This window comes from Cebus imitator, unplaced genomic scaffold (assembly GCF_001604975.1).
Source record: "Cebus imitator isolate Cc_AM_T3 unplaced genomic scaffold, Cebus_imitator-1.0 Scaffold82, whole genome shotgun sequence".
NCBI lineage: Eukaryota > Metazoa > Chordata > Mammalia > Primates > Cebidae > Cebus > Cebus imitator.
In genome coordinates, this window is record NW_016107397.1 from 6689388 (window position 1) to 6702480 (window position 13093).

At 48.0% G+C, this 13093-nt stretch overlaps 2 protein-coding genes across 2 annotated transcripts in view; both read right to left on the bottom strand.

Moving 5' to 3' along the window:
• The window catches only part of LOC108308089 (small integral membrane protein 10-like protein 2A), a 17886-nt gene extending 13679 nt beyond the window's left edge, over positions 1–4207 (bottom strand). The window contains exon 1 of the mRNA XM_017533746.1: positions 3798–4207. Coding sequence (XP_017389235.1) covers positions 3798–3983 — 186 coding nt within the window. The 5' untranslated portion in view covers positions 3984–4207. The remainder of the gene's footprint in view (positions 1–3797) is intronic.
• Positions 1–4209, bottom strand: part of FAM220A (family with sequence similarity 220 member A) — a 19088-nt gene extending 14879 nt beyond the window's left edge. The window contains exon 1 of the mRNA XM_017533745.1: positions 3798–4209. The gene's annotated coding sequence lies outside the window, so the exon portion shown is untranslated. The remainder of the gene's footprint in view (positions 1–3797) is intronic.
• Positions 4210–13093: the final 8884 nt, after the last annotated feature.

The window sequence follows — 13093 nt, forward strand, 5'->3', positions numbered from 1 at the left end:
AAAAAAAAAAAAAAAAAAAAAAAAAAAAAAAAGAAAGAAACCCCATTTCCCATTGCCAGGATGTGAAATGGCTGCTTGTTGCACTTGGTCAAGCCCAAGCGTAAAATCTTCACACATTTTTCTTTTTTTAGAGACAGGGTCTTGCTCTGTTGCCCATCCTGGAGTGCAGTGGCACAATTACAGCTCACTACCTCCTCAACCTTCTGGGCTCAAGTGCTCCACCTCAGCCTCCCAAGTAGCTAGAACTATATGCATGCACCACGCCCAGCTAATTTTTGTATTTTTTGTAGAGATGAGATTTTGCTACGTTGCCCAGGCTCGTCTTGAACTCCTGAATTCAAGCAATCCTCCCACCTCAGACTCCCAAAGTGCTGGACTTACAGGGGTGAGTCACTGTGCCCAGCCCACACAATTATTTTTATTTTATTTTTTTTGGAGACAGCCTTGCTTGTTGCCCAGGCTGGAGTGCAGTGGCACAAACTCAGCTCACTGCAACCTCCACCTCCCAGCTTCAAGCAATTCTCCTGCCTTAGCCTCCCAAGTAGCTAGAACTATAGGCATGCAACACCACGCTGGGCTTATTTTTGTATTTTAGTAGAGACAGGGTTTCACCATGATGGCCAGGCTGCTTTCAAACTCCTGACCTCTGGTGATCCGCCCACCTCAGCCTCCCAAAGTGCTGGGATTACAGGTGTGAGCTACTGGGCCCTGTGCCGGCCCACACAATTCTTAGAAAGCCCTTCCCCAAGTCCTGGTGACTACCTTGCCTGTGCACAAACCCCAACCACCACCTGCCCCAGAACTGCAAGCCTACTTTCAGCTCCTGGATTCTCAAAAGCTGTGCGGTACCTGGACTACCCCTTGATACCAAGCCCATCAAGTCGCCCCATTATGGTCTTTTGGAATTGGGGCATCTAGCTCTCCTCCACCGCCCACATCACTTTTTACAGAGCCAATTTCCTTCCACCAAAACGCACTTACTGTCAATCATTACAGTTCAGATCCTTGTTATGAAATTTGTATTTAAATAACCTTTCCAAGGCCAGGCACAGTGGTTCACACCTGTAATCCCAGCATTTTGGGAGGCCAAGGTGGGCAGATCACGAAGTCAGGAGTTTCAGACCAGCCTGACCAATATGGTGAAACCCCATCTTTACTACAAAGGGAAAAATTAGCTGGGCATGGTGGCGTAGGCCTGTAATCCCAGCCACTTTGGAGGCTGAGGCAGGAGAATCGCTTGAACCCAGGAGGTGGAGGTTGCAGTGAGCCGAGATCACACCTTGCACTCTAGCCTGGGCGACAGAGCAAGACTCCATCTCAAAAAAAAAAAAAAAAAAATCTTGATTTCTGATTTCTCTTGGCACTGACTAGATCAGCAAACACTGGGCCCCTATTCCTGAAGGTGGTGACTGGGAAAGGCAAAGGATTTGGTTTACCAGTACCTGACCTGATTCAGCAGCATCCTTAGCACCCTTCACACAATTCAAACCACCTGATGGAGGTTGTGACGACTCTAGTCGGGTACCACTTGAGGATGCCACAAGTCCTTGCTCACATGAAAGTATCTCAATTTGGACCTCAAAATAAAGAAGCCAGTTCATATCAACACTTTTTTTTTTTTAAACAGGATCTCACTGTCACCCAGGCTGGAGTGCAGTGCTGTGTGGCACAATCTCGGCTCACTGCAACTTCTGCCACCCAGGCTCAAGCGATCCTCCCACATCAGCCCCCTAACTAGCTGGGACTACAGGCGCATGCCATCACTGCCTGACCGCCACTCCCAGCTAATTTTTTATATTTTAGTAGAGACAGGATTTCACCATGTTGGCCAGGCTGGTATCAAACTCCTGAGCTCGTGACCCACCTGCCTTGGCCTCCCCAAGAGTTGGGATTACAAGTGTGAGCCACTGCACCTGGCCACCTTAATTCAATTTTGATCAACAGCCAGAGGTAGGTTTCATGTTAACTACCAACACCTGTGTCAGGCACTAAATACCTGAAGACCTGCTACTGGGACAATCATACTTTGATACGACCAAACCAACTTTAGAGAGGGAAGGCACCTGCCACGTCTCATAACTGGCTGGTACTACTGCTCAGACAGGTTCATTCTGCACACAGGGAGAAACCCAAGTACCTCGGACTGTCCCCAAGGGAGGGTCCCTCCTCCATCACAGAGGTATGCAAATAGAATGCAAGAGGGGCTCAGTACCTGGCCACCTTTCCTTCAGAAAGAATTCTTGAGTTGACCACATTTCCTTCCACTGAAGGAAATGTGGTCAAAAGGCATCTGAAGCCCGGCTCACTGGGTTCTGCCTGCAATCCTAGTGCTTTGGAAGGGTAAAGCAGGGGGATCGCTTGAGGCCAGAAGTTCAAGACCACCCTAGGCAACATAGTGAGACCCTGTCTCTACCAAAAAGAAAAAGGCAACTGAAATTCAACGTTTGTAGAAGTATCAGTCTTGGATGGGCACCATGGTTCACGCCTGTACTCCCAGCACTTGGGGAGGCCAAAGTGGGCAGATCATTTGAGGTCAGGAGTTTGAGAACCAGCCTGGCCAACATGGTGAAACCCCGACTCTACTAAAAATACAAAAATTAGCCGGGCATGGTGGCAGTCACTGTTACTCAAAAGGCTGGGTCAGGCGAATGGCTTGAACTCAGGAGGCGGAGGTTGCAATGAGCCAAGATTGAGCCACTACACACCACCCTGGGCAACAAAGGCTCTGTCTCCAAACAAACAAAAAACAAAAAAAACCCGAAATATCAATCTTTTATAGAAAAGGCAGTCTCCAGGGTGCTGGAGTGTGAGCATAGCCTAAGTTCAGCTGAATGGTTCCAGGCTTCTGAAACGTTTTGTGCTTCCACCCTTCCACCTCTTCCACTTTATTTTCCCTCGTCTTCACCCTCACACCTCACTTCTACCTCTGGCAAAAATAAATAAGGTAAGTTTATCAAAACACCGTTAACTTCCAATCCATTTTAAGCTTCAAGGATAACATAAAACGTCTTTGCAGGCCAGGCGCAGTGACTCATGCCTGTAATCCCAGCACTGGGAGGCCGAGACGTGAGGATCGCTTAAGGCCAGGAGTTCAAGACCAGCCTGGGCAACACAGCGAGACCCCTGTCTTTTTTTTTTTTTTTTTTGAGACGGAGTTTCGCTCTTGTTGACGAGGCTGGAGTGCAAAGACAGATCTCGGCGCACTGCAACCTCTGTTTCCCGGGTTCAAGCAATTCTCCCGCCTCAGCCTCTCGAGTAGTTGGGATTACAGACGTGTCCCACCACACCCGGCTAATTCTGTATTTTGAGACAGGGCTTCTCCGTGTTGGGCAAGCTGGTCTCGAACTCCTGACCTCAGGTGATCCGTCCGCCTCGGGCTCCCAAAGTGCTGGAATTACAGGTGTGAGACACGCCCGGCAGAGACTCCTTTACAGTTTAAAAAAAAAAAAAGAGGGGGGGCGGGTTTGCAAAGTTTGGGAACTAGAAAATTCACCCAACATTTAGTAAAAGTCCTCATCAAGACCTTTCCAGCCCATGCAATCTCGGACCCCACCTCCCGAGCTGCGGGACTTTCCCCAAGACAAGTCGCTTCACCTGACCCCCAGTACCGCGTTTGCAGATCGGGGACAACGACACCACCTCAGTGGGTCCCCCCAAAGTGGTGTCGCACGGGAAAATGCACGGTGCTTGGCATACACTCAGCTTCCAGGCAGTGGCAGCTGCCGTAGCTTCTGCATCCCGCTGGTGAGGGGGGCGCTCGGGGAGGGCCGGAGGCCGGGCGGGCACGAATCACCCACCTGCAGGCGGACGTTGAGCATCATGGAAGCCACGATGTAGAGGTAGGGGAAGTTGATGCGCAGCCGCCAGGCCAGGTCGAAGAAGATGAGCAGTGTACGAGTCAGCCCCTTGCAGAAGACCCCATAGGAGCGGGCGGCGGCCGAGCGCGAGAGCCGGACAGCCAGGCCCGACAGAGCCGCCGCCATATAGAGACCGGCGCTTCCACAGCCCGCCCGCCCGCCTGCCCGCCCTCTCCGCTCCGCGTCGCCCCAGCCGCTGGCCCTCGCCTGGCGCGCTCAGGGAGCGAAGGAGGCGGCGGCTAGGCCGGCAGGCGGGCGGGCCGCGGGGGAGCGGAGTCCTCGCGTCACGCTAGGGTAAGCGCCTCCGCGAGCCGCCGCCTGGTCCCAGACCGGCCGCACGGCCTGACGTCACAAAGCCAGCCACGCGCCTGCGCAGCCCACAGGCCCCGCCCCTGAGCACGCCCCCGCCACCTTTTTTGGCAGGTAGGACGCGCATGCGCGGGAGAGGGGACGTGGGGGTCGAGGCTGATGCACTGTCTCCGTCCGCCCCCTACTGGTGAGCCTGAAAATGAGGACAAAGGGAAGCAGTGAACGGTAGCTATGGTTGCAGACAAAGTAAATGTATTTAACGCCGCTGGACTGTAAAGTTAAAAATGGTTGCAGTGCTAAATCTTTTTTTATTTTTTGAGATGAAGTTTCGCTCTTGTTGCCTAGGCTGAAGTGCAATGGGGTGATCTCGGCTCACTGCAACCTCCGCCTCCCGGGTTCAAGTGATTTCCCCAGGCTCAGCCTCCTGAGTAGCTGGAATTACAGGCTCCTGCCACCTAGCCCAACTAATTTTTTGTATTTTTAGTAGACACGGGGTTTCACCATGTGACCAGGCTGGTCTCAAAGTCCTGACCTCAGGTGAGCCACCCGACTCGGCCTCCCAAAGTGCTGAGATTAGCATTTTTTAAATAAATGAATAAATAAAGTAGGCTGGTTGCAGTGGCCCATACCTGTAATCATAGCATTTGGGAAGCCGAGGCGGGTGCATCCTTTGAGCCCAGGAGTTAAAGACCAGACTGGGCAACATAGCGAAATCCTGTCTCTACAAAAAATGAAAAAAACTGGCCAGGCATGGTGGTGCATGCCTGTGGTCCCAGCTACCCAGGAAGCTGAGGTGGGAGAAACGCTTGAGCCCAGGAGTTCAAGGCTGCAATGAGGTATTATGACACCACTGCACTCCAGTCTGGACAACAGAGTGAGACCCTGTCTCAAAAAAAAAAAATCACAATCCTTTAGTTTCCCTTATTTTGGCAGCATTATATTTTGCCACATTTATCATTGACATTAAAAAGCTCACTTCCTTTTTTTGAAAGCTATTTTTTCCTTTCAGTGCACATTGGATGCTATCCTTGAGCACTGCAGTGCACATGTTGCAGAATTATCATTGTTTTTCAAGCTATCCCCTTGATAAAAAAAAAAAATAGGATGAAAATGTCTTTATGCAGTATTTAGGCCAATAATTTAAACATTTTACAGAGTAGAATCTTCAATGGAACATTTGCCAGAAAACACAGAATCAATCTGGTAATGTGTAAACAGCTTAGAGATCAGCTAAATTTATTCTTAGGCTTGTAGAGATTTTCACTGGTGGAAATTTGTCAGTCCTGTTTATTTGAACAACGTGGAAAGACCAGATGTGCTGAGGCAACATGGGATTATAGAGAGAGATATAGGTATATGTATACATACACACACACACGCAGAGACATACATATATGCATATATATCCTCCCTGGTTACTCATTTTTTTGTCTCTAAATGCCATTGTGGCAGTAAGGCATTTTAAAAAGTTATTTTTAAAATGAGGGTCTTGCTATATTGCCCAGTCCAGAGTGCAGTGGCATGATCACAGCTCACTGCAGCCTGACCTCCCTGGCTCAAGCCATTCTCCTGCCAAAGCCTTATGAATAGCTGGGACTACAGATGTGTGCCACCATGTCTGGCAATTTTTTTTTTTCAGTCGGAGTCTCGCTCTGTCGCCAGGCTGGAGTGCAGTGGCGCAATCTCAGCTCACTGCAAACTCTGCCTCCCAGGCTCACATGATTTTCCTGCCTCAACCTCCTGAGTAGCTGGGACTACAGGTGTGTGCCACCATGCCCACCTAATTTTGGTATTTTTAGTAGAAACCGGGTTTCATCATGTTAGCCAGGATGGTCTCAATCTCTTGTCCTCATGATCCACCCACCTTGGCCTCCCAAAGTGCTAGGATTACAAGTGTGAGTCACCGCGCCCAGCCCCAGCTAATATTTTTAATTTTTTTTTTTTTTTTGGTAGAGATGGGCTCTCACTATGTTGCCCAGGCTGGCTCTGGAACTCCTGGTCTCAGGCGATCCTTCTACCTTGGCAGAGAGGCATTTTAACAAGCCATTTGGTTGCCATAAACAATGGCAAGCAAAAGTACCACAAAGCTAAACTGGGCAAGGTAAGAAGCCTGTTGTAATGACATGTAATGAGAAGTCCAAGAGACACCCAGGAAAGCTAACAAGATTTGAGGTATATCTGGGTCAACTTGTTCCAAACTACAGTTCGGGCTGGGAAATTAGCCTAGGTTCCTGACTTAGCATTCAACTGAGCCCAAATTCACTAAGCATCTTTGGGAATACATTTTCCTCATTATGGGTTGAGAAACAAACACGGTCAGAACTAATTATAAATCAGTGTGAGCCAAACATAGTGTATCATGCCTATACTCCCAAAATTTGAAAGATCAAGGCCTTGAATAATTGTTATTATTAAAAATAATTTTTTTTGAAATGGAGACTTGCTCCGTTGCCCAGGCTGGAGTGCAGTGGCATGATCTCAGCTCACTGCAACCTCCACCTCTCAGGTTCAAGTGATTCAGCCTCCTGAGGAGCTGGGATTACAGGTGCCCATCACCATGCCTGGCTAATTTTTGTATTATTAAAAATAAAACAATTGATCAACAGAATCCATGTCCTTTGCCTACAATCTTCACCCTTGTATGAGAGCTGTGTCTCAGGTGAGAGAAATTGTCAAGCCTTTTTTTTTTCTTTTCTTTTTCTTTTTCTTTTCTTTTTTTTTTTTGAGATGGGGCCTCACTCTGTCACCCAGACTGGAGTGCAGTGGCGCAATCTCGGCTCACTGCAACCTCTGCCTCCTGGGTTGAAGAGATTCTCCTGCCTCAGCCTCTTGAGTAACTGGGATTACAGGCAAGAACCACCACACCCCACTAATTTTTGTATTTTTAGTAGAGACAGAGTTTCACCATGTTAGCCAGGCTGGTCTTGAACTCCTGACCTCAAGTGATCTGCCCTCCTCGACTTCCCAAAGTGCTGGGATTATAGGTGTGACCCACTGTGTCCCACCAAGTATTTTTTCTTTAAAGCATGATCTGGTGAGGAAAGCACAGAGAAGCCAGGTTTCACATTAAGCAATTTCTTGGTGCCCTGTGACCTGGTTCTGTAAAATGAGGATAACAGCACCCATCCTACAGGATATTTATTAGAAGTACATGAGATCAGGTATGCATGGCATTTAGCACAGTCCCAGGCAGATAGAGGACCCCCACAAAGTAGTGAACTACTTCCTTTTTTTTCTTTCTTTTTTTATTTTTGACAGTCTTGCTGTGTTGCCCAGACTGGAGCACTGTGGTGCGATCTAGGCTAACTGCAACCTCTGCCTCCCGGGTTCAAGTGATTCTCCTGCCTCAGCCTCCCAAGTAGCTGGGATTGCAGGTGCCTGCCACCACGCACAGCTAATTTTTGTATTTTTAGTAGAGACAGGGTTTCACCATGTTGGCCAGGCTGGTCTCGAACTCCTGACCTCAAGTGATCCACTCACCTTGGCCTCCCAAAGTGCTGGGCTTGCAGGTGTGAGCCACCATGCCCAGCCTCTCCTGCCTCATTTTTTTTCTTTCTTTTTTTTTTTAGACAGGGTCTGGCTCTGTTGCCCAGGCTGGAGTGCAGTGGCGTGATCTTGGCTTACTGTAGTCTCAATCTCTCAGGCTCAAGCAATCCTCCCAGCATAGCCTCCCAAGTAGCTGAGACTATAGATGCAAACTACTGCACTGGCTGATTTTGTTTTTGTTTTTGTTTTTGTAGAGCTGGGGTGGGGGAGGTCTTGCTAGGTTGCCTAGGCTGGTCTCGAACTCCTGGGCTCAAGTGATCCTTCTGCCTTGGCCTCCCAAAGTGCTGGGATTACAGGTGTGAGCCACCACACCTGACCTACATGGTAGCTGTTTTCATGCTTAGATCCCTTGCATCCTTAGAAGAATGCAAATTTAGTGGATCCATTAATATTGTTATGATGAATATGAATAATGTTTTGGGGTCACAGACAACCTGAAGAGGGAACAACTCTATGCTGCAGGAACAAAGGATAAGCACAAACGATCCAAAATGGTAGACTCCAATTATTTGGGATTTTGTTTGTTTGTTTGAGACAGAGTTTCGCTCTTTCACCCAGGCTGGAGAGAAGTGGTGTGATCTCGGCTTACTGCAACCTCCCCCTCCTGGGTTCAAGGGATTCTCCTGCCTCAGCCTCCCGGGTAGCTGGGATTATAGGTACCCACCACCACACCCAGCTAATTTTTGTATTTTTAGTAGAGATGGGGTTTCGCCACATTGGCCAGGCTGGTCTCAAACTCCTGACCTCAGGTGATCCGCCCGCCTCGACCTCCCAAAGTGCTAAGATTACAGGTGTGAGCCACCATGCCTGGCCATCTCAAATTATTTGTATTCCTTTGTTCATTCCTGTGGAGATCTGGAATGGTAAGGTGGGTTCAAACATGTGAATTTTAAAAAATAAGTTTCTAGGAGGGAGAGGGAGGTAAAAAATAAATAAATAAAATAAAATAAAATGAAAGTTTCCAGTCAGGTGCGATGGCTCATGCCTGTAATCCCAGCACTTTGGGAGGCCAAGGTGGGCAGATCACAAGGTCAGGAGTTTGAGACCAGCCTGACCAACATAGTGAAACCCCGTCTCTACTAAAAATACAAAAATTAGGCCAGGCACGGTGGCTTACACCTATAATCCCAGCACTTGGAGAGGCCAAGGCGGGAAGATCACCTGAGGTTGGAAGTTCAAGACTAGCTTGACCAACATGGAGAAATTCCATCTCTACTAAAAATACAAAATTAGCCGGGCGTGGTGGCATATGCCTGTAATCCCAGCTACTTGGGAGGCTGAGGCTGGAGAATCACTTGAACCTGGGAGGGGGAAGTTGTGGTGAGCCAAGATCGCACCATTGCACTCCAGCCTGGGCATCAAGAGTAAAACTTTAAAAAATATATACAAAAATTAGCCGGGTGTGGTGGCACACGCCTGTAGTCCCAGCTACTCAGGAGGCTGAGGCAGGAGAATCGCTTGAACCCTGGAGGCATAGGTTGCAGTGAGTGGAGATTGCACCACTGCACTCCAGCCTGGGCAACAAGAATGAAACTCCGTCTCAAAAAAAAAAAAAAAAAATTTCTAGACTGGGTGTAGTTGCTCACACCTGTAGTCCCAGTACTTTGGGAGGCTGAGGCCGGAGGGGCACTTGAGACCAAGAGTTTGAGACCAGCCTGGGCAACATTATGAGACCCCATCTGTAATAAAAATTATAAAAATTAAAAATAAATTTAAGATTTTCTGCCTCTTCCCCTTCCTTTTCTCATTATCCCATACAGGGTGAGCAGGTGCTGATTAAACTGTTTGTGGCTGGGCACGGTGGCTCATGCCTGTAATCCCGGCACTTTGGGAGGCCAAGGTGGGCAGATTATCTGAGGTCAGGAGCTTGAGACCAGCCTGGCCAACATGGTGAAACACTGTCTCTATTAAAAATACAAAAAAATTAGCCAGGCATGGTGGCACATACCTGTAATCTTAGCTCCTTGAAAGGCTGAGGCAGGAGAATTGCTTGAACCCAGGGGGTGAAGATTGCAGTGAGCCGATTTTGCACCACTGCACTCCAGCCTGGGCAACAGAGCGAGACTCTGTCTCAAAAGAAAAAAAAAGCCTGGCTGGGTGCGGATGCAGTGGCTCATGCCTGTAATACCAGCACTTTAGGAGGCTGAGGTGGGTGGATCATGAGGTCAGGAGATTGAAGCCATACTGGCCATGATGAAATCCTGTCTCTACTAAAGTATAAAAAATTAGCCAAGCATGGTTACTCAGGAGGCTGAGGCAGGGGAATCACTTGAACCCGGGAGATGGAGGTTGCAATGAGCTGACATTGTGCCACTGCACTCCAGCCTGGTAACAGACAGAGCAAGACTCCATCTCAAAAAAAAAAAAAAAGGCCGGGCGCGGTGGCTCAAGCCTGTAATCCCAGCACTTTGGGAGGCCGAGGCGGGTGGATCACAAGGTCAAGAGATCAAGACCATCCTGGTCAAAATGGTGAAACCCCATCTCTACTAATACTACAAAAAATTAGCTGGGCATGGTGGCGCGTGCCTGTAATCCCAGCTACTCAGGAGGCTGAGGCAGGAGAATTGCCTGAACCCGGGAGACGGAGGTTGCGGTGAGCCGAGATCGCGCCATTGCACTCCAGCCTCGGTAACAAGAGCGAAACTCCGTCTCAAAAAAAAGAAAAAAAAAAAAGCCTTCTGTTTGGTCCACAGATTGCAAAATATTTAGGTGAGATTGAAGAAAGAGGATGTTTCCCAGAGTAGCTATTGCAGTAAGTATGCATGACTCTAGTTGTGTCTTTTGAGGAGATGTGTCCTTGGTTTTGCGTGACATTAGAATGATTGCATTACAATGGGGCGGGAGAATTTAAAAATATCAAATGTGTGGGAAGATATATGCATGTGAGTTACGAGATCCACCAGATGAACATGGTGGATATGGCAGAACCTGACCACTGTCCTCTAGGACCCATTCTTCTCCTCTTTAGCGGTAACAGAATTTTTAGCAGAGTCTCTATTTTCCGGCCTGCACTGCAGCTTGGAATAGTCATGTGACTGTGTCTGGCCAATGGGATGTAAGATGTACAATCGCTTCCCAGAATCATCCAGAGGAAACACTTAGCATTCTCTCTTGTCCCCTTCTATCTCTATTTCTCCATCCTGTGCTTGGACCTTAGAAGTGTTGACTAGAGCTCCATCTTGGCCCATGAGGAAGGGGCTGGGGCACCAGGCTTCATGGAGAAGAGCCATGTACCTGCCTGGATTACTTACCTCTGGATTTTTACCTGCAAGAGAGAAAAAAAAAAACTTTAATTTTGTTTAAACTATTGCCACTTTAGGTCTCTGTCATGTGCACTGAACCTAGTCCTTGTGAATACAATGGATATCTTTTGTTTCTGCTTGCCCAGCCACAACTTCCCATTCTCTTGGGGGACTTCCTCTATCCTATGCCATATGGTTTTGGTGGACTGTGAGTCACTAGGTCCTTCTCTCTTCCCCAACGGGTGGCCAGGTGACCAAATCCAACCAATCAAGACTCCCTTTGAGTCATCAGGAATGAAAACCTGGGTGAACTAGCACATGGACCCCTAGGCAGATTATCATTATTATTATTATATTTTATTATTTATTTATTTATTTTTGAGATGGAATCTCCCTCTGTCACCCAGGCTGGAGTGCACTGGTGCAATCTCACTGCAAACTCCACCTCCTGGGTTTAAGCAATCCTCCAACTCAGCCTCCCGAGTAGCTGGGATTACAGGTATGCACCACCATGCCTAGCTAAATTTTTTGTATTTTTTAGTAGAGATGAGCTTTCACCATCTTGGCCAGGCTGATCTTGATATTATTATTATCATTATTTTGAGATGGAATCTCACTATTGTTGCCCAGGCTGGAGTGCAATAGTGTGATCTCGGCTCACTGCAACCTCCACCTCCTGGGTACAAGTGATTCTCCTGCCTCAGCCTCCCAAGTAGCTGGGATTACAGGAGCCTGCCACCACGCCCAGCTAATTTTTTGTATTTTTAGTGGAGATGGGGTTTCACCATGTTGGCCAGGCTGGTCTTGAACTCCTGATCTCAGGTGATCCAACCCCCCTTCCTTGGCCTGGGATTACAGGTGTGAGCCACCACCCCCAGCTGCCTGGCCAGATTATTAACAGATCGTTATTAATAAAAGCTGTATTTCTCCTGAAGTATACATGATGTACTGTATTAACAAGTACAGGAATACAGAAGAAATACAGCTTTCATTTTTGCCTGGACCTGAAAGATGGTCCTGATGAAGGTGATGTCAATGTCCCCAAAATAAGATCCTTGAGGGTCCCCGAATGGGCCTGAATTCTATTATTTCTGAGTTCTCGTTACTCAACTTTTCCTTTGGCTTTTCTTTGATTCTGTGAGCTACCTAGTATTCTTCCCCCTTTTTTTGAGATGGAGTTTTGCTCTGTCGCCCAGGCGGGAGTGCAGTGACGTGATCTTGGCTGCAGGAGTGCAGTGGTGTGATCTTGGTTCACTGCAACTTCCACCTCCTGGGTTAAAGCAATTCTCCCACCTCAGCCCGTGACTGGGATTATGGGTATACACCACCACGCCCGGCTCATTTTTTATTTTTAGTAGAGATGAGGTTTCACCATGTTGGCCAGGCTGGCCTTCAACTCCTGACCTCAAGGAATCCACCCACCTCCGCCTCCAAAAATGCTGGGATTACATGAGCTACCATGCCCAGCCTAAGTGCACAAACTTTGATGAATGCTGTGTTGCTTGCTCTGTGGTAGCCCAGGCCCAGACCCTGCTGGCCCACCCGGACCTATGGAGTTATCCTCATTTTACATAAGAGGATACAGGAGATGGTGGGCGGAGCTAAGAAGAGAGGAATCGCATGTTATTTAAAGTTTCAATGGTAACCAAGAGAACTAAAATAGTGAGATATGCTACAATGGGGGGAAACAATAGTATTAGTGAGCTAAATTCTCATGTTTCACAGCAGAAAGACAAGAAATAATGTGTACAATTAATCAAACAATCAGCCCATAAGACAGGGTGAGGAAGAAGAAGAAGAGAAAGGATAGGCAATAAGAATATAATCTAGGTTTTGGGGGTTTTTTTGGTTTATTTTACTCTGTTGCCAGGCTGGGGTGCAGTGGCGCAATCTCGGCTCACTGCAATCTCCGCCTTCCGTATTCAAGCTGCTCTCCTGCCTCAGCCTTCCGAGTAGATGGGACTAACAGGGACGTGCCACCATACCCAGCTAATTTTTGTATTTTTAGTAGAGACTGGGTTTCACCATGTTGACCAGGATGGTCTTAAATCTCTTCACCTCATGATATCCCGCCTTGGCCTCCCAAAGTGCTGGGATTACAGGTGTGAGCCACCATGCCAGGCCTTTTTTTTTTTTTTT